General features: G+C 42.2%; 1 protein-coding gene across 1 annotated transcript in view; it reads right to left on the reverse strand.

The window, feature by feature from the left end:
• Positions 1–11,744: 11,744 nt before the first annotated feature.
• FAM124A (family with sequence similarity 124 member A) overlaps positions 11,745–21,796 on the reverse strand; it is a gene marked incomplete at both ends in the record, with an annotated part of 38,730 nt that continues 28,678 nt past the window's right edge. Inside the window, one exon of the mRNA XM_082784749.1 lies at positions 11,745–12,548. Within this exon, the coding sequence (XP_082640875.1) occupies positions 11,745–12,548 (804 nt within the window). The remainder of the gene's footprint in view (positions 12,549–21,796) is intronic.

Raw genomic sequence — 21,796 nt, forward strand, 5'->3', positions numbered from 1 at the left:
CAGCATTTCTACCTAGTGGCCTAGTGGCATCCTCTTTTGAATGAAAATACATCTCTGGTAGTTGAAGCCTGTGAAAGTCGGTGCAGAAGAGGGCAATATAAAAAAATAAGGGGTTGATTTACAGCAAGGTAGATGTGTTGCACCTCCTCCTGGTGTCCAATTTAATATGGTCTGGCTGTTTTGGCTGAAAAATGAAACAATTTTTGCAAATTCCCCCTGGTTGTACAACATTGTTTCTCTAATGACAGTTTCCTACAAAAAAAAAAAAAGAAGTTTGCATTTGTATTTATAGCAGGTTTTTTTTTTTTTTTTTTTTTTTTTTTCTTTTTTCATGAAGAAAACTGCCATAGCACACATCCTCCATAGGCCTAAGCTGGTCTTCACCAACTCAAACCTGGACATGGCATTTGGTTCCTCAACGAGGAGATGCAGCTGTTGAGGCCACTTTGTCCCTTCTCTCCCGATGGAGAATCTGAGGGCCCCACTGATGTCCTGGAAGGACGACTCCTGTATCTCTCTGCTGTGTTTGAGAGAGAGCTAGCTGCTGAGGATAAAGCCCAGGGCTTTTCTCACTAGGAGGCAAAGCAGATTTCTTCAGTCTTCAGGGAAGAGCTCATTATCCACCTGAGAAATTATCCACCTGAGTCCCCTGGCAGCAGCTGGCCTTGGGCCACCAGTTTCTCCTCCCTGCCTTTCTGCAGAGGCTGTGATGGCCTGGTGTTGCCTGCTGGCTGTTCTCCAGTCTTCCTCCCTCCTCCTGGGGCTTTGGGAAGCATTCAGTCTCTGGCACCAAGGTCATAGGAATGTAATTTCTCCCCTCAATGCAGAGTTAGGCCTGAAGGCCCCACAGAAACAAGGGTTGGTTTGCAGTTGCACCCTCCTACCCACCAGTGTTGGGATGGGATGGGATGGGATGGGATGGGATGGGATGGGATGGGATGGGATGGGATGGGATGGGATGGGATGGGATGGGATGGGATGGTGCGATGCTCAGCTCTGCCAGAGATGGCCCACTCTCTGCAGAGGGGACAGGGAAAGCTGGGTACATGAAGTAGCAGGAAAAACTTGTTATGGAGCCAAAATAGGCCTTGCACGGTGTTAATCCTGAATGTTAATGCTGCAAGAGGCAACAGGGCTTGCTGTCTGCTGTCTCTCTTTCTCTGGGGAAACCAAGCTACCATGTGGCAGAGGGACTTGTGTGAGGCCACGCAGAGGGCATGTGCCATCAGCTACAGGACAGGTGCTGGTATTACAGCCTAGACTCTGCAACTGGAGTTGTTCTCCATGAACTTTTGTCCCAAGATGCCTTCCAAGCTAGGTCCCTCAGCACTGCCATATTGCCAGCCCCTGAGGCTGTATGTCTAACAAATACATGTTCTAGAAGAAGAAATTCAGCCTCTAAACTATCCTGTTTCATCAGAAACTTTACTAGTAATAGGAAAGAAAAAGTGCTAGAAAACTAATTGCTCTTTCTGAAGGTCACTTCTTTGAGGATACAAGGATGTGCTGATTCTGCTTGAGATGTGGCACAGCACATATGCTCACTGCACGACTGTTGTAATTAAATATCAAACATTTATTTCTCAGCGGTTTTTTTTCTCCTTGCTTAATGTGTCTCTCTTGCTGCTTTGTCTCTTAACAACTCTATTAATTAAGAAAAAGTGTCAAAGGACCAGCTGATGAATGAATCATGAAATTAAGAAATTGCTGTTTTTCAACTTTTTTTTTTTTCTTTTTTCTTTTAGAGGTAGAACTGTTACATCTGTCTGTAAATGCTCTTGTCAAATAGGAGGACATTTAATATTTCAGTTCCTTGAAAAATAAGACTTTTACTTCAGTTTTTCAATAAGAGATAAAAAATATTCAGTTTATTTAGGGAAAAAAAATAAAGCTAGCAGTTGTCATAGTGTCAAAACTAATTATTTTGGATTGATCCATTTGCCTTTATGACCCTCAAGAATTCTAAATACTTATCCGTCAATCATCTAAATTCCTCAGCTAAACCCTGTGCCTCATTAAATAAAGAAATGGGGAAGGCCTGGATATGCTTTTCTTTAGGCCTGTCACTCCACGGTCTGAAAATACAGATTATGGTGTCTTAAACGATTCTCAGGAGTTTCCTTTGTAAGTAGCAAAAGAGCCTTATGTTCCCCTATGAATTTTGTCGTGTTCTCATCAGTGTCACTTTCCTGATGGTCCCTCCCTGGGCTAACTTCAAGTTCCAGTCTCAGCATCAGTGGTGGAAGGGGGTGGATGAAGCATGGGACATTGCATCTACTGGTGGCTGCACTAACGTCACCAAGCAAAAAAAAAGATTGCTGTGTGTTGCCATGGTGTAATGAAAGGGAAGGGGACAGAGAGAAAGAGTGGATTTAGAAGGCAGATATAACAAAAAATTAAGACACACGTGAACCTTTTTGTATGGGTATTCGCTTTTTAAAGACATAGTGGTCTAATGGGAATATTAGATGTTAGATTTTAAGATTTTATGATGTTAGATTTTAAGATTAATTAAATGTTAGATTTTAAGACTGCATGTGTCCCAGGTTCTGTGCTCTGTTCACACCTCATTTTACTCTCAGATGTGGGAAGGAGGCTCCCCAGTATTGGTCATCTTCGTGTTTCTTTGCACCAAGACCACCATGCTTTGTTGAGCCACAGTAACGTGCGTTATGGCATGCAGGAGTGGCATCAGCTTTCTCTTCCCAGACCACCCTACCGTCACAGCCCAAGTCCTGCTGATGTGTCAGATCCAGTATCCAAACCATGCCAGTAGATGCATTTCATGTACATCATAGCTATCTACTGGTCCATGAAAGCCAGCTTTTGCTCTGTGTTTTCTCATGATAGATCATTTGCTCTCTGAGCATTCAGCCTACATTTTTTCCTGCTTCTTTAGGATGGCACAGTCGGTTTGTTTTCTACTTTCAGCTTTTCACCTCTCATCCTCTTTCCCCCTTCAGTCACACCACGATGAGCATTACAAAACAGTATTTGGGCCTGGACAGCTGCCAAATGGAAGTCAGAGCCATTTACAAATCAATCCTGCATAGATTTTGCTGCAATTTGCATCTTATAGTATTGTGTGCTGTGATAACTTGAAGAGGAAAGGTGTCAAACAATCAGGGGGTTAAGAAGATTGGGATGCCAGCATTTAAACTTAGCTCCCCAGAGTCTGGACTCCTCAAGCTTCTCTGCCCCTAGCAGGTAAGACCTCACGCAGCGTGGTGGCCCTTGTCTGGATGTGAGGAGTTACCCTTGCCAATGGCCCTTATTCCCCCAAGACAGCAGATCAGCAGTTAGATCCTTTCCTGGCCTTGGTGTTCCCCCAGCCCCAGTGGATGAAGCCCGAAGGCACATCACACAGCAGGCCAGACAAATGCAGTTCATGCACATGGATGTGGAGCAGGCAGGAGGCCAGCGTGTTGCCCTAGAAATGAGTCCCAGATGTAGGGGGAGGAGTGGGACAGGAACTGATTATGAGAGTCTTGCACTGACCATTGAAAGAAATAAAAATGACCAGCATCTTCCACTTTACCTTGCCTCTCACTGCACAGACATCTTCAAGACAATCCCTCCTACACTCATTGCCCTCCTCTCCATCATTCTGATTAGCTTTTCCCCTCCTAACGGCTGTTTCATGGAAAAGTTGGTGCTCAGTCCCTGAGACTGCAGCTCCCTAAAGATTTCTGGGGCCCAGAAATAAGAAATAGGGCCAACTGTTATTCCTATCACTTTTGTGGAACTCTTTGTGTAACTTCTTTGGATTTACTTTGCTTCACATACTGTTTTCTCTACAGCACTCTTTCCATGTGCCCAGAATCTTAACTCCTATATCACAGATTGCAGTCCTCTGCCTGTACGTCTCATCCATCCGTGTCTCAAATCTTCTTTTTATTCATTCCAGCCTTTACATCATTGCATATCATTTTCAGAAGATTTCACACTTCTGAAAGTCCATATGGTTGTCAGATTCTTTTCTGATGCCACTTGTTTATGGCTTCAAAATAATCAACATGGATTCACACATCTTTTTTTTTTTTTTTTCTTTTTTCTTTTTTTTTTTCTCTTCCAGTCTCTTTTGTACACAACTCCAATAAGATTAATTCACTTCTTCTCCAAAAGATGCTGCCAAACTTAACACATCAGCAGAGGATGCCTGGGGCAAAAATCTGTTCGGTCCTGCTATTCATCCGTGTCAGGCTGCAAGCTAGCTGTCACTCCAGAGAGCAGCCAGGTTTTCCTTTGACCATCTACCAAAACCCAGAAAAGACATGTTTTGGTGACCTGGCACGTCTATCAGGCAACAAGCAGCCATGTGCAGAGAAGAGTGGGGCACCCTGGCAGCCGCATCCTTGTGGGTGTCTCTGGATGATGACTCCTGTTGGTGCTGAAAACAGTTTTGTGCCCAGCAGCTCTCTAGCAGATCCCTCTGATTTAATAAGGAGATGCTCAGGAGAGGAGTGGCCAGAAGGAAACAAGGCTGGTACCTGTCCTGCTCTGTTCTGGATGCAGAAGTGCAGGTGCAGCCCCAAACTTGGGTGCTGTCAGAAGAGATGGGAGCAACCAGGTACTGAAAGGAGGCAGCGAAGTGCCTAGGAGAGAGCAGAGGTTGGGGGCAGAGGTTGCTTTGCTGTGAATTTATGTGGCACGGCAAGGGAACGCTGGTGACTGGTCAAAACCCATAAGCAGAGCAATAAATTAAAGTTTTGCTGTAATTGTGACCAAAGCAACAAAAACAAGGAGGAATAATATAGGAAAATCATCGATGTGTCATGGCAAACTATGCAAAAAATAAAAATAAAAATCATAATCACAATTCTGTTAAAAAATTCGGTCTGTGCAATAGCACGTGTGAACTACAAGAACCATGTCTGTTAATTCACCAGAGAAGGAGGAGTTATGAAATTGGTGCTGTGTATTGCATTCTTAACCCGTCCGGGTTCCTGGAGGCCCTGTCGCGGGGCGCATTGCCCCCCAGGAGCCGCCACGCGCTGGTGGCACCGCTGGACACCGGGGCCTAACAGGCAGCATTGTCTTGGCAGCACTTGGGTCATACTTAGCAGATTATCCCCGTACCAGGAGGGCTACAATTTTCAAGTAATAGAGGAATTTGTGACAGGCAGGCAGCTTACCGCCCTGTGCTCTAGGGCTGGCTCACAGCAGATGCTCGGCTTGCTCACGGCAAAGCCATTTGGGCCACCAAACGATTCAGATATTTGGCTCAGCAGCTCTGTGAGTGAAGGGAGGGCGATGAAGAACATGGAGGGGGTGGGAGCCCAGCACAAACCCGAAAAGCAGCACACACGGTGTGCTCTCTGGGGATATTTACTACACCCAATGTGCCTAGGGGAAGGGGACATGGTGCTGAGGGCACCCTGTTGGGGACACTGGTCCCCAGTCCTGGGCCTTGGGGCTGTCACCAGTGTGGGCTGACAGCTCCCTGCTCGGACACTCGTGTTCAAGCAAGCCACCAGATGGCACCAGCAACTCTTGCAGGCTGGTGGCTTTAAAAAAATGAAGTTAAAAAAACATGGTTAGCATGCTGCATTGTTGTGTTCCCCTCACAAAACACGCAGGTACTCTGCAGTCAGCTCCCCACAGTCCTGCAGCTGGTTGGGTATTCCTCTTAGTGACCAGCTTCGGCTAAACCCCTTTCAGTCGCCACTTCATCAGGCATTAATGGTCAGAAGTTTTGATTTGCAATGTGCAGGTGAGATTAACAGCCCCAATCTACCAAGCTAGTTTGCATTTTATGCCTCATCTATCCAGGAGAAAAGCAATTAAAAAGCACAAGGGATTCGAAAGTGAGCCATTTTTAAGCCAAAAGGCTGAGTGGAAGAAGAGGCAGACTGTGCCTGTTCTGCTGTGAGGCTCTCTCAGACTCCAGATGCCCTTTCTGTGGCCAGATAACACTGTCTATCTGTAAGTGGCTAAATAAAAGCAGGCTGAAGTAACATTGCCCAGCAGTCTGCATTGCCCTCACCTGGAAGAGGAAGCACTCAGTGAGATGATCTCAGTGAAGGCTGCAAATAAACATGAGTATCTTTTCATGCAGAGGATGAATTCAGTGCTGTTATTGTCACGAACCATTGTGGAAATGAGAGGAATTAAAAGAAATTCAACAGGGAAGAATGATAAATCAATTGGTAGCACAATATAGCAGGTGCTGACACAATGATCTGAACACGGGGTTTGGCTCAGGAAGCCTGGATTCTGTGTAAATTCATCAATTTACACTGTGCTAAGTCCTGGAAGCTGGAAAGGGATGCTGCAGGGAGGAATGCTCTATACTCAAAGGACACGGATACAGTTGAGAGAATTCATTATTTGTACAGAAACCATTTTGAGTCAGTTTGGGGACGAGTCAACATGGTTTTATGCAGGAAAATCACACCTCATAAATCTATTAGACACTTCAGAAGGCATCAACAGATATGTGTACAGCTAAGAACAGTTTCCAAGGCCCTTCATCACAACCTGTTAAAGAAACCATGTTGTGATGGTTTTAGAGCTAAGGTTATGTGAATAAAGAACCATTTTAAAACAGGAAACAGAAAGTAGAAATAAATGGCCAGTTCTGACAGTGGAAGGAGGTTGGCAGTGGAGTCATGCAGGGATCTGTACTTGAACATGATGTTATTCATCATGCCTTAAAGCTGGAAAAAGGGTGGGCTCATCAGATAGGAGTTTGTGGAGGACATTAAGCATTAAAGATACTAAGGATGGTGGACAACTGGGGAAGCTGCAGAAGAATCTTACAGGGCAGAGCAATTGAGCAATAAAATGGCAGATGAAACTCAATGTAACCAATTCTAAAATAAATTAAATTGAAAAATAAATCTAATTTTACATACATGATAGTAAATGCATTGACTTTTACTGCTTTGGAATTGGACATTGGGACTATATAAAGTTTTATGAAAAGGGTAACTCAGTCATCAGCTGCTGTTAAAGAAAACGATCACATTTTACAAATTACTAGGAAAGGAACAGAGAACAAACAGGAAAACAACTTCAATCAATTCTGTTAACCCACAATGCATCTACATCTCTAAAACTATGAGTGATTATGGACACCCCATCTCTAAAAGCACATTGTAAAATAAGATACAGAGGGGTAAGAAGGATAAAGCATTTCCTACATGTATATATATAAGGCAGTTCCTATAGCCTTTTATTATATTCTTCTGAAGGCAGCTCAGGTGTTCAAGGTAGGCCACTGCGGTTCTTGTCACCTAGGCATGAAACTGCAGGCCTTAAAAAGCTACGGTTCAGAATCACAAGAGCTGTTTTCCTTGCTGATACCAGTCATTGGAAACACCAATCTGTTCCAATATTCTGGTTTCTTCAATAGCTGACGTATCTTCTGCCTTGAAAGCCCTTCATTGGATTGGAACAGGAGACACAAACCAAGAACAGGATAGCACCATGCTGTGTCATCTTTGTGGCCCTCCTCTGGACCTGTTCCTACATGTCCACATTTTCCTGTGCTGGGGGCCCCAGACCTGGACGCAGCACTCCAGGTGGGGCCTCACAAGGGCAGAGTAAATGGGGACAATCCCTTCCCTTGACCTGCTGATCACCCCTCTTTTGAGGCAGCCCAGGATGCAGTTGGGAGTTGCCATCAGGTTGATGGAAATTATTCTTCCTTCCTACTCAGGACTCCTCAAACCACATCCAGACTGCTGTGTACAGTTTTGGGCTCCCCAGTACATAAAAGATATCGACAACCTGGAGAGAGCTCAGAGGGGCTGTAGCCACTGAGATGGTCAGGGAGCTAGAGCTTGTGATGTGCAAGGAGAGGCTGCGGGAGGAACTGCAGTCTTCCACCACAAAAAAAGGGGATCAAAGAGAAGACAGAGCTTGAGTTTCTCAGCGGTACACAGCAAAACAACAACAAAAAAAGATCACGAGTTGGAACATGGGAAACTGTGAGTGCAGAGTAGGAAATAATTCCTCACCATGACTGTGGCTAAACACTAGCATAGGTTGCCCAGAGACACTGTGAAATTGCCATCTTTGGAGGTTTCAAATGTGACTGGGCAAGGCCCTGAACAACCTGATCTGACTTTGAAGCTTTGAGGTTTGAGCCTGTTTTGCTTTGGACTAGAGAACCTCCAGAGGCCTCTTCCAACTTCTGATGTTTCTACAGTTCTATAACTGCCATATAAATATATACAAAACCCACAACGTTAAACCATAAAACCATAAAAACTAAACAAAGCCAAACCTACATAGCTTTGCATGTACAATGTAATGTTGACATGCAGACAAATCTCATGAGGAGAATAAATATATATATATATAGTAGATAACACCACAGTGATGGAAATAATGGGGAAAAGCTGTTATGAAGACCAACATACATGGAACAAACCAAGATAGGGTTTAAGTATGCAGGGTTACCAGTATTTGTCACAGCTCCTATTGCATCATTCAGCTTTACTGGAGCAAATGATTTACAATAATAAAATGAGAAACAAAAGATCCGGTCTGCAGAGGCAAAGCTGAGTTGAACATAAAAATATTTTTGCTATGTTTATTTTGTAATTATCCCACTGACAGGCACTGCCAAGAGCTGGACAGCTTGTGTCATTGCATTCATTTTGAAGCCTAGTTAAAATAGTCAGCAAGTCTGCAATACCTCATAAATGAGCACATCGAAGGTTCAGCAAAATTGATTTTTTTGTCTCTATTTTATTTAACAGAAGCAACACATTCTGGGGTGAGAAGAAGAGAAAGTCCAAGAAAAACCTGCAGTTCTCAAATGACATTGTTCATAAGTTAACCAAATAATATGATACATAAATGTCATGAAATTTGTGCATATTCAGCTCTCTGAAGAGATCAGCCCCTTCCTAAATAACGGAAAGACAAACAATGAATACAACCTTCAGTGAAACACTCTTCAACTTCTGGCTTTCTCTGTTACAGACAAAAAGTTTTCTGTACACTATCATCACTGCTTTTCCTGACAGTGGTACACTCAGTTATCCCAAAATTTGGTTACAAGCACAGTAAATGTAAACAATAAAAACCTTCATTTCTAGCTAAGTATCAGTAAACAGAACAGAAATACTTGAGCACACAACCAATAGGGACACCATAAATTCAGAATCTGTGGAAGTTCATTCAGCTTTCTTCCTGTTAGGATCAACGGGATGAAATCTGGAATTTAGATGTTTGTGGAGCTGCAGGTTAATGCCACACATGCGCCTCACGATTGACACTTAAAATTATCTTGTGCTTGTCTGTAGACTTCCAGTACCAGTGCTTCTTGCCATGTCAGGAGATGGCCCCCAGATGCACGTGCTAGGCTGAAAGACATTTCAAGGTCTCCTCTTCATTAAAAACCCCAGTGAGTTTTTGTCAAGAGCTTGAGTGCTGGCCTGATTCCAGGGTCTAACAGATATGTCAGCTGAAAACAGCTCTCTGAAGACTTTTTGATTTCATGTTCAGATCAAATGTTATCTGTTATTAAAATATTTTGAGAAGATATTTTTTTTCTCTTCCAAATAATAAACACTAAAATTTTAACAGTATTGAACCAACATTATACTGTTTGTCATATCTGGAAGTGGTTAGTGTTGATGAAATGGCAATCCAATAAATATGCAATGCTATTTCATCATTTACTTTTGTACTACCATAAATATCACAGAAAAGATGTGGAACCTGGGCTGTCCTGAGCATTGCTGCTCACACAGGGATTTCCAAGCTGCTGGAAACCATGTCTGGTCTGACCTCACAGTGTTTTACACATATTCTGACTATAGAGCAGGTAAACACATGCATACCACGACAAATCCTTCACTGGTGCCACTTCTGGTCCCAGACGTTTTTAAAGAAAATGATTTACCAAAAACTGCAGTAAATCTAAACAGTTATGAGGGCAGGAGAAGGCCAATAATCTCCTGTGCTCTTAGAGCTGAACAGAATTTCCTATTTATACATGGTATTTAGTACAGAAGACAACCCTACCTCTGGTACATGCTACGATAGCATCTCACAAAGAGACTTGGACTTCAGCCTGACGTCTCCTTCTCTGTGAGGAGAAAATAACCGAAAAAGAGAAAGCCTTAGGGAGTGGTTTACTGGCTCTGACAGTCCCTCTGGCCCCTTCTGGATTTGGGCTACAAGTTTAATGGAATACTCCCTCCTCCCCTATAAAGCTGTGTTCAGTTTCCCTCAGACTTTCTTCCAGAATTGTTTGTGCAGACTGTGTTTTTACTTAAATCATTACAATGGGCCAGGGGAGCTGTTTCACTTCTTGTAACTACTTTAGAGTACATGTGTGTTAATTTATTTTTTAAAGCAGCAACTCTTCTGAGTAAAAATCCCTGGTAATATAACAAACATTTTTCTTCCCAAATGCATTTTTTTCAATGCTCTCATGGTAGGTCTTCAGCATGTGCACCTGTACATAGATTACATACAGCATTAAGCATACACCTTTTATCAGGGTCACTTTCCTACTGGCTAAACCAGAATTGCAGTCAGTGCCACATCTCTGGCACCAACGTAAGTTTTTAGAACTATAACCAATCTATAAATCTGACTTAAAGCCTGCTGAAGATACTTAGCTGCCATATTAATAGCTTTGTACTTACAATTTATTTATTCATTTATTTATTATTATTATTAATAACAATTTAATTGGAGCAAACCAGGTTATGAAGCAGGTGTCTTTTAAAAAATATAACTTGAAAAGCCAGTAAAATCTGACTTGTTTTCCCTTTGGATAGATTTATTTGAGAGAAAATGTGTTTTACCCAAAACCAAGTATGCTTGCACTGAAAATATGTAGAATACATTTTTGCATCAATTATTTTTAACAGAAAAAATAACAACCCCTAAAAAAGCAGGGAGTCGCTATATATTCAGGACTAGTGGTGTAGGAATATATAAAAATGCTGGGTTATGTCTCTTGTTTTGCATTCCAAAAAGGTAAACTCTGTATTGCCTGAGTTGGAAGTAGTAAACATTTTTCACTTAGGTTACCATTGACTGCACGAGTGCTTCAGACTACAGTCACAGCTGGAAAGAATGGGATTCATGTGGAGATGGGTAGAAAATGTTCTGTAAGGTTTCCTGTTTGGCACTTTCCATACCCTGGACTGTCAAAATAAAGAGATCCAGTGGAGATTCCTCTTCCCTGTGGAAGAAATGGAGCTTCTCCCTGCTCAGTACTGTAAACTCTCAGAGGTTAGAAGGAACCATGTGTGTCCCCACTGAAAACTTGTTTGAGGCTACCGGAGATGTGCTGCTTGGACCTGCTGTCCTCAGAGTTGCCTTTGGAACTTGTAAAAGGGAAAGAAGATCCCTTTCTCCTGCTATCTTTCCATAGTTAAAATAATTTCCCAGAAAAGTTGAAGCAGTTTGGTGTCACAAATTACTCTTCCTTTTCTGCTGAAGAAAATTGTATTATTTTACAGCGTTTCTGGAATTTCCTTCACTGCCAGTCCAAAGGTCAGTCACAGAAACCATCCACCTTGCACTGCCACAGACAAGCCCCTGTAGAGATCACTTCCTCCAGGACAGAGGTTTTGGGCACCAGCTCAGACTGCTTTACAGTACATGGTTTGGGGACACCCATCTCTGAAGGATCTGAGAGCTTTCGTCAAATATTTAGCATGCTCTGCTTCACCACCTTCTTCTTCGTGAGGAAATTTCTGTAAGCTCAGACTAGGCCCACTGTGGTCATCAGAAGAAGAACAGATTTGCCCTGGGAGAGAGGAACCTCAGATGTAAAATTCTTCTTCATTGGTTGGTGAAGCTGGGTAAATGCTGCTATAGTCATCCAGAGAACAAGGGGCTGCTCTCGAGGGCTGTTTGGGCTGCCTGGAGAGAGATGCTGACCTAAATGAGCTGGAAGACCATTCAGAGAGAGAAGGCAGCGAACCATCCCCAGGCTCAAAGGTATTGCACATGACAGATACAGGCCTTCCACTGGTAGCAGCTTGTGTAGCTGTACCGAAGGTATGCTTCTGTGGGGGAAGACAGGCTTCCAAGTCACTGCAAAATCCATTCAGGGCAGAGTATGCAGAGACCACAGACAGGTCTGAGAAGGACAACTTCCTCCCCGTGTCTACGTCAGTCTCCTGTGCACCCTCCAAATCATCAATGTTAAGCCTGGGGCTGCACCTCCACGTTTTCAACCTGGTTGCAGGTGACCCGGTACTTGAAAACTGAAATGGTTCACTGAAATGAGCAGTCTCTGAGGTTGGAGAGGTGCTCACCGTGGGCAAGCAGAACAGAGACTTGCTTCGTTGAAATGACCACGAAATGCTGGAAGCACTGCTGGATCTGCGAGTGAAGTCTCCTCCATCACCGTGCCTCAAGTCCTGCTGGGAGAAACCAAGATGATGACCAAGGCCGTTTGTGTGGTGTACCTTGTTTTGACTCTTTTCTTCTGGTTGTTCAGGGACAGGCTGGTGGCTCTGAGGAAGAAAGCCTGGCAAAGTGGTGAGGCGGGAATCTGTTGACACAGATGGATACGGTTGCTTGTTCTGCTTTGCAGACTTCCTACACCAACTGCGTGCTTGCTGCAGCAGGAGAGGGGGGAAAAGAAGATCATATTAATACACAGTTGGCAGCCTTACAACCGTTAAGTCTCCGTTGCTGAGTTGTTACTGCAAATAATTATGAAGCAGACTTCATTCAGTATGCTCACAGCAAATGTTTCACTTCAATAACAAAGAGAAACCACCCTGCCAAAATCCCAAATATTTACATAAGGAGCCTCAAAGACAACAAGAATAAATGGTAGAGGAGCCCTGCCTTGCGGGCTGAATTACACTAGCTCGAAATCCTCCCTTGCTATTGACTTGCTCAGATTCATTCATATTCTGCCTTCCAACTTTACTGCCATACAGACATCTAAAGAACAAACATGAAGAAATGGCAGATGGATGGCACTACCATTCTCATTCCTTATTTCTTCATTACTGTGGTTAACGTTTTTATTTTTTCCTCTGAGACATCAAAAAGCAACTTTAGCAAGCAACTACATTCTGTCATCTCAATGGGAATACACCACTTCTTCCAGCTCTGTCTCATTTTCTCTTTTACATGTGGCTGAACAGTGTGCTTCAGAATCCACTTGCTCTATAAAATATCTAAGGACAGCTTTATAATAGAATCATTGAATGGCTTGGGTTGGAAGAGACCTCAAAGATCATTTAGTTCCAACCCCCCTGCCATAGGCAGGGATGCCACCCACTAGATCAGGTCAGTGGTTGACCTTTAGACACCTAATTTGCTTTAGACTGCTAGAGTGAAGAGACCTGATGTTTTTGATCTGAATCTGGGCCTGAATCTCACCCCCTGAGCCAGATTCAGTTGTCTACCTGCCAGATATTTGAGCATTTGCACAAGGGTAGCAGCTGTTAGAAGTGGAGAGTCAATGTCCTCAAGAAGCAGCTGGAAGTCAGGAGGCCTTCCTATGGGGTTAGACACTCTTGCAGATAACTAAACCGAGCCCCTAGTGTCAGAGCAATCATAACATTTTTCATCATCACACTTATCTAAGCAAGGCTTTTAGAAGTTTGCATTTTTAAAATTTCAATTTAGATTCTTCTTACTAGAATCCTTCACATAATTCAAAAAACTAGATTTCCATTCCAAAAGGGCAAGGAACTAATGGGAAAATGTGGAATAACACACCACTGAGAATAAACAATAATCTCAGCTACGGGACTTGTCAGTCAGAAACAGCAGAGAAGAAAGAATTAAGGATCTTGGCCACTAAAGTGACAAGGCTGTGAGAAACATGATTCTGGGCTGTCTCAAGTTAGTTAAAAAATTATTAATGTACTGCATACAACACTGGTAAGGCCTCAGCTGGAATGCTTCACATGACTTTTGAAAAAAAAAATAAATTCAAATTGATAAAGATGGAGCTTGATTGTTTTATGAAATAGATTACATGACGTGATAGAGAGGGATGAGACCTGGCAGCCAAGGAGGTCTTTTTGTATACTCTTTCTCTAAAAGAACTCCATACGTTGTTGCTTCTAACATCTCACTAGTGCACATCGTATTGTCTTAGTGACCCAGATCCGTCGCAGCCATCTTCTCTTTTTTATTGAAGAGATTTTACAGGGGAAAAAAAAAAAAAAGATTTTTCACATCTGTAAAAGATTTTTGCTTGTTTGTGATTGCCTAGCTAGAGGTGATTTATAGGACAGCCAATCCCTAGGAACTCACTCAGGCATCATAGTTGAATATATACATTGCGATGTATCCATAATGAGGTATGTTAATCTATAACCTATTTCTGTGTAATAAAATAAGCTGTTTTCTTTAATGCCATAAAGAATTAAATGAATTCATGAATAAATTAACCACAGTACTGCAACAGTTTGATAAACTGATAAGGAATCAATAGTGCAAAAGTATCAAATAAAATGAGTTAAATTGTCAGCAAAACATTACCAGAAGTCATGTCTGATGTCTACATGCAACTTCGCTTTATTTATGCAATTGGTGAGTTAATTAATTTAAGAACTCACTCAACAAGATAAAAGACATGTGTCTATGAAGAGAATACCAGTTGTTTCTTAGCTGAAAACACTTCTGGGTAACACAGAAATAATAACAAGATATCCTGCAAGTACAAAAGAGATCACCCCATTCAGACAAATTTATAGAAGAAGGTACCCCTTATTGTATTGCTGGTTGCACTAAGCAAGGGTGCTCCTTTTTTTCTAAGCAGTAGCTCTGATATCAGATACACTGCATGGAATCAGGCACTACTCCTGATGAACCAACAGAAGTACCTCATGTTTCTCCTACCTCTCAGAGAAAATATCACGGATTGCCTGATCCTGGTTTGTTTCCATGCTGTCTTTATATTTAAGCAGATTTTGTTGATAACAGAGCAGATTAGGCATCTAGAGAAACTAAGGATGCAAGCAAGTGCAGTCTTCTTGTTTGTGAAAGGGTAAGGTCTGTGGGATCACAAGCACTGGTAACCACTTAGACAAAACTACAAGGAAACACAAGGTTTTGAGGGACAGACCTGATATGTGCACAAGAGCATTGGGCAGTATGAAAGCCTCTCCTTTACCTTGAGCAGACCATACCACCTGTCTGTATATGTAAAACAGAGCCCACAGAAATCACAAGTAGGATTTAGTTGTCCAGTTAGCACAGTCAGTGGCATCTGGAGAGCAATTCAGTTTTCCCCAGATTGCTGCACCAGGTTAGCTGAATTTCTCTGTAGATCCTTGGGCTGTGTAAGTACATACCCTTTGAGTACATACATTGACTACAACGACAACACAGACTGTAGCCCACAGAAAAAAACATCTACAGTTATACACCATCCTGCAGTGATAACTCCCATGTGTTCATTCTGATTTGGTGTGTATAGGAGGTATTCTGCACACCAGTAAGAACCTCATGTATTTAAACAATGGTAATAATTTGTTTTTCTTATTTATTGTCAAAAAATACACCTCATTGCTTTCTGCAACTTCCTGAGGAGGCAAAGTGGAGAGGGAGGCGCTACTGTCTTCTCCCTGGGAACCCACGGCAGGACTCATGGGAACAGCACAGAGCTGCACCTGGGGAGGTTCAGTCTGGACATTAGGAAACCAATTAGTCTTAACCAATTTGGGAATAAAACACAGACACGAGAATAGCTGTTTTGAGCTGTTTCTAATAGTTACACATACTGTGGGTAGCGCTCCATCTCATGAAATACCAGTAAAAAAGATTACAGAATAATCCTGTATTGTGGGGAACTGGATTACGTGGACTAATGAGACTTTTCTATATCTACATTCTGTGGCTTGTCAGAGATCACAGAGAGGATTCCATGATTTAACAAGGATTCAAACTCAGGCAAAACTAACTCCTAGCCCTGTGCCAAGCCCACTGACCATACTCCTTCCTACCACCCCAGAACTGGATATGGATGTTCATGTGGTGGCTCCTCTTTATTTTGGCTGTATAGTGTATGACAGATCCCGAAAACTTAACAACTAAACCAGATTTCCTTGTGTTCATAGGAGAAACAAGGCCCTGGGAGTGGGAGATGCTCACCTTCTGCTGCCTTTTGGGCTTTGTGGGACTGGAAACAGAAAGACCTACTTATGTGTCATGCACATTCAACTGCTCTTCAGCCTTCTCCCTGCTCTTCAACTCTTCCTTTGGCTCTGAAGTCCCATAGGCTGTATTTTTAATGAATTCTTTTGTTTAAGTCTCTGCAGCCTTCTCATCATTTGCTTTCTGCATTGCCTTCTACCTTACCACAGCCTGACCCAGCTGCCTGCATTAGGAGCAAGCACGATGGAGATGCTGGTGAGGGGGATCAGCCACCTGAGACAACAAAGACTATCTAAATGGCTGTGTCACCAACACAGCTTCCACCACACCAGGAAAGGTGGTTTTAGTAAGGACTCCAAATACAGGGGGAGATCTGCCAAGCCCTGCCACAAATACGTGTATCAGAACCGGCTGAGGATTCAATCGATTAGCTCTCTAACAGAACGGGTTTTTTCATCTAGCGCTAATCTGCTCCTCATTTGTAATCTCTGCACAAATCTCTGTGAAGCCAGGAAGGATTTAGAGTCCCTGTGCATTACAATAGGTTGCAGAAGAATTTCATGACAAATATCCAGGAATGCAATAAACAACCTGGGGCAAACAGAGGGGTACTTTCAACTTCACATGGGCTGCCCATGCTGGAGAAGAAAAATCCATAAGTACTCCTGTAGTCTCTTTTAAGTTATCTGCTTTTTAAGGAAAAGATTATAATTAGTCAAATGGTCAGTACTGCAACGAGAAATTCAGTTGTTGCATTGCAAACTCAGATTTTACCAGCATGTGCTCAGGAGCACAACAGTGTTTGTTTAGTGGTATTTAAACCAGTGGGACTGATATAGATAAAAAAATTAAAAAACAAAACAAAACAAAATAAACTGGAGAAAAAGTGGCAAAAGTTAGTCTTAACATCACCATAAAAAAGTCTTATTTGTAAGGTACAATATATTCAGAAGGGCAGAATATCACAAGGCAAAATCCACAAATGTGATTTAAAATTGGACTGAAAATATTTGAAAAGTGGCGTGTCATGTATTTACAAAACCAGAATGCATGGGTGTTTCGTAACATTAGATATTCCCTGTCAAGAGATTTTGCTGGATGTATAGAGCTATCAGAGATCTTACCACACCATGAAAGATAACTGCATTAATGGAGAAGACAAAGACAAAGTACCTTGGGGTAAAGAAAAAAACTTAAAAATCACCTCCCATTTGAATTACTGACTGACTCAGCTGTATCCCCACCAAAAGCAATCATTAGCACTAAGAAGAATCGAACACCTAAGGCACTAAAGGAAAGGAAAAAAAAAAGTGCAAGATTTTGAAAATGGGAGGCCAGCATTAGACTTACAGATTATTTAATTTAGATTAAGGCACCTGACTTGATTGAGTCAATTTTTGCCCCTAAAGAAATTTTTGCAAAGGTGACTTTATACGTCCTTGTTCGTCCTTTATGCTTTCTTGCCTTTCTTCCTTCTTTGTGTTGAGGTTTGCTCTATCTGTACTACCAATTTAAGCAAGCTTGAAGCTCTTTACTCACCTCCATTTTCCCTGTAGATCAAAGATTTATTTTCCAAAGTGCTCCCCCCTTTGCCTGTTTTTGTCTTTTCTCTTCCCCTTCTCTGCTTCCTGGTTTACTTGCTTCTCTTTCTCTCTTTTACATATGCTTAACTGTAGTGACACAAGACTGCAATTGTGAGGCCGTGCTTTCTTTCCTTTATTTCCCAGATTTTGAGTAACAAGGACTAGATAATTTAACAGAACATAAGTCTATATGGATACACTTCTATCATCCACTCTGACCTGAGTTTATAATTTTAAAAATCATTAAACCATTTCTTTACTGAACCTGCTGACACTCAAGTGGACAAAAGTGTTTCAGTTTTCTGAAATTTAAGAGACTAAATGCTGTATGCTTCAGGCAGAGCCGTAAGACAGAGATGCCACAAAGCCCAATGTTCTTAAAAGGAAGAAGATTGACTAATGCTCCTGGATTGTTTATGTTTTTTCAAGATCATATCAATGTTGAATGACCACCATGGTACCCAAAGTGTAAACTAAGGGAAGGAGAATTAACATTGCTTTATGTTGGAGATAGGAAGTGCAGACCCACATGAGGTCTGGCAGGGTTTAGAAGGTCTTCTGAAGTAAATTTCACCATGACCACACTGATCTGTGTCCTGAACCCCTAAACAGAAACAGAAGTGGACCCTGAGCCTCCAAGATTTGGCTCTTGTTGGCCAAGATAGGCTTGAGATGCAAACCCTTGTATGTGCTGCAGTGGAGAGTAAAATGTTTCCTTTATTCTCAGCTGGGGCTGGGAGAATAAAAGGAAGAGCTTGGTCCTAACCTTGGATCTGGTAATAGGTTTGACCCTTAGCAGCTCAATAATGTCCATCCCTGCTGCCCATATATCTATGGGCAGCACTAGTGCTCTGCATGACGGCACTACCTCATTACCTCTACTCCCTTCCCTCAGCCTAAAATATGTTTCAGAATTTGTGGATCATGGAAAAATCTCTCCCTGATTTCTGCATTCATCTATCTTGACTATGAAGTTGGACTACAACAGCATCTTTCATGAAGTTTGAAGCAACCTGAGGAAAACAAAGGCACTTTTATTCTCATGGCCCAGACAAAAGGGGATGAAGTAATGAGCTCACAAGCCTCAAAGACACCTGTATATCCTACACTGAATAAACACAGAGGTTTTCAGCTCTAAGCTTTTGAATCCCTTCTCTGTATAACGTATCGCTGATGTCTGTGTAGGCTTGTAACCTTCATGCTGTTTTTCATTTTCAGCAATTTTGCACTGCAAATGCCTCTCACAAAATGCAGGTGGCATCCATCTGCACACCCAGACTGACTTCTGGCAAGGACACGTGCAACAATAAGATACCGATCTTGTACATAAATGACTGCAGCTGACCTCATGAAACCATTAGGGGATGAATTTTGGTCAACCATAGATGTGTAATAGCCATTTTGTACACTCTGATGAGTGATGGAGGAATTTCCAAGGTAGTAGAGACCTGAGCTTGCAGGTAACACAGCAGCAGGTTAATGAGATGTAATGGTTGGGGCCACATGCAATGTTTTCTCAGAACCAACGCTTCAGTTAATAAAGCAGGTTTCCTGAATATGATTATATCACTTATGAACTCAAGATTACAGTTGCCCAGTATAGGTAAGAAAAACATTGGTTGATTGCCTCAGCATATTGGCTAAAAAATGTCTCTAATTAAAAGCTACAATCAGTTAACATTTGCACTATAATTTCAATAATGTTCTGTAAAGCAACACTAGGCAGAAAATAGCCACTCCATAAACAATATAGGGTCATCAGCATAATAAATAGCCTTGCAATGCCAGATCTGACTACATTGCTTCAGGCAGGATTAGCAAAGACTTATGGCAAACTGGGCATTTCTTGGCATTTTTTATTTATCTTGGCTTTTTGGTAGTAGTATCTGCTTCTTGGTACTGGAGATGGTGGAGGGGGAGGGATTTCAGCAAGAAACTGGTTATTACAGGATGACTCAGGTGCCTGAGCATAGGTGCTTGGTCCATTTTGATATCTCCTAGGGTTGCCTGCTTGGCATTCCTGTAGGTTCTGAGTCTAATCTGCCAGAATGCCTCTTTTGGGTGTCTCAGGTACCCTTTGGCGTCTAAAACGGCAGTAGATTTCATGCTTAAGCACTGAGTAACTATCTAGAGAGATATTAATTGTCTGTTGCCTACTTTCCCCTCAAATATGTCTGCATCCTCACTCCATGCAGAGTGTCTGGGAAATTCTGCCAAAATTGTATTTTTATGTTATATTTCCTTATGCTATCCACAGACTTTCTCCTAATTTAAAGAATCCATTTGTGCACTTTCTTTCTTCTCCCTGCTCACTACTCCTTGCTTCCCAACCAAGCCAACCCACCACTTATTAACCTCTCCTGCTTCCCACATTGCACTGCCAGTCATGCAAATTCACTAGCACTCTGTGGGGGTTATGTCCAGAGGCAACCAGGAATTTGGACGACACCTATAAAGCTAGCAGTATGTTTCATATACCAAGATATGGTATATTCTTAGCTACAATATTTATATATTCTTCCCACTGCTCTTACAAGTGCCCCCACATCTCCTGCTTCTGGGTGTAGCAGCGGTGAGGCAGCATGGGTGTCTTCCTGTTGGGTGTGGACATGCTCTTACCATTTCACCTTGGCTGGCACAGAGGTGCACCCCAGAGCTAACTTGCCACCATGGAAAAATTACTGTGACAAAGGAATTTTGAACAGCTTCCAAGCAAATGAAGGACTGAGGTCTATGATATTGAACAGACTTATCCTGCCCATGAATAACTTTATTTTCGCTTGCACTGACTTTATCTCTGCCCCTTGATAGTTCCATTTGCAAAATGCAATTTTGAAGAACATGGATCAACCTGGCTGGCAAGTCTCCCAGTCCCTGTAAGCACACAAGCAAAAACACAGAGGTCACATTTTGTTAGTCTAATCATGGAAGTATCTTCCAATTTCAAACATTAATCACTGCCTGTTATTAACAAGGATATAAATCAGCCATTTGGGGTACAATTGGTAATTTTACTCTGTGGAAAGTACAGTATCAATATGCAGTAAATAAAAAAACGCCAATGATTGCTAAGCACCCCTGATGTGCAGGCTGGAAACTATGATGAAGTCATTCTTTGGATTTGCATAATTGCAAAGAGGTGAAAGTTGTTACTGATGCTGTGGCATTGATAATGTTGTTAAAAGCACTGTTTTATGAGAAGTCAAAAGGTAGTCCTGTATCTTGCTTTAAAGGGTAGACGCTATAATTTGTTTATAACTCAGAACGAGTTTGAAGAATATAAGGAGTCCATGGATCACCAAATCAAATGCTTTCCATAACCCATACCCCATCACATAATTCCTGTTCCTTAACTGAGCACCCTGACTCAAATTAAGGTACTAACCTGTCCGCACCCCCTGGGTGGCTGCCCATCAATATGAAAAACTGCCAACTTAAATCCGTTTATCGGCAGCTTTTTGTTCCTGTGCCAGAAGAATCATGTAGGTGAAATTGCCTTTTCCTATTTCCTCCTGTTGAGGCTCTGATGTATTTTCAGAGCACAGTCAGAGCTCCCCTCAGACTGACCTTGTCCAGGCTCCCATGGCCCTACTCCTTCAGTTTGCACTGGTAAAGGCAGTCTCTGTTCTTCTGCACGTGCTGGGAGCCCTTCCCTGCAGCTGCACCTCTCCAAAGTTACCTTTCTGGAGGCCAGGACTGAGCACAGGTAGGACCCTCGGTACCCTGAGCAATGGTGCAAGCACTGCCCATGCTCCTTAGGAAAATACGAACTCTTAAACACACTGGAGATTGCATTTCCCTTGTCATGGGCAGGTTGCACAGTGATTTGTAGTTGTCTGAGTACAAACAGGACATTTTCCTGATTCTAATTCTGATTGTATAAAATTATTAAGTATGTATACCAGGGCCTAGACTTCATGACTACAATTTCATGTTAGACACAAAGTCTGTTTTTTCTCCATTTTGCTTATATTAAACTTCTATTGCCTCATCCCACTTCCAGAAGGTCTCTTCCAACCTAGATGATTCTATGATTCTATGTGATAATTTCCAGTTCTGTAACCTCAGTCCAATTTACCACTTTGCTCTCCTGTTCAGCATCACCACCCTCATTGAAAACAGAAATGAAAATCAATCACATTTGGAGGCCATACTTA

Source organism: Aythya marila, assembly GCF_965140915.1.
Source record: "Aythya marila genome assembly, chromosome: 1".
NCBI lineage: Eukaryota > Metazoa > Chordata > Aves > Anseriformes > Anatidae > Aythya > Aythya marila.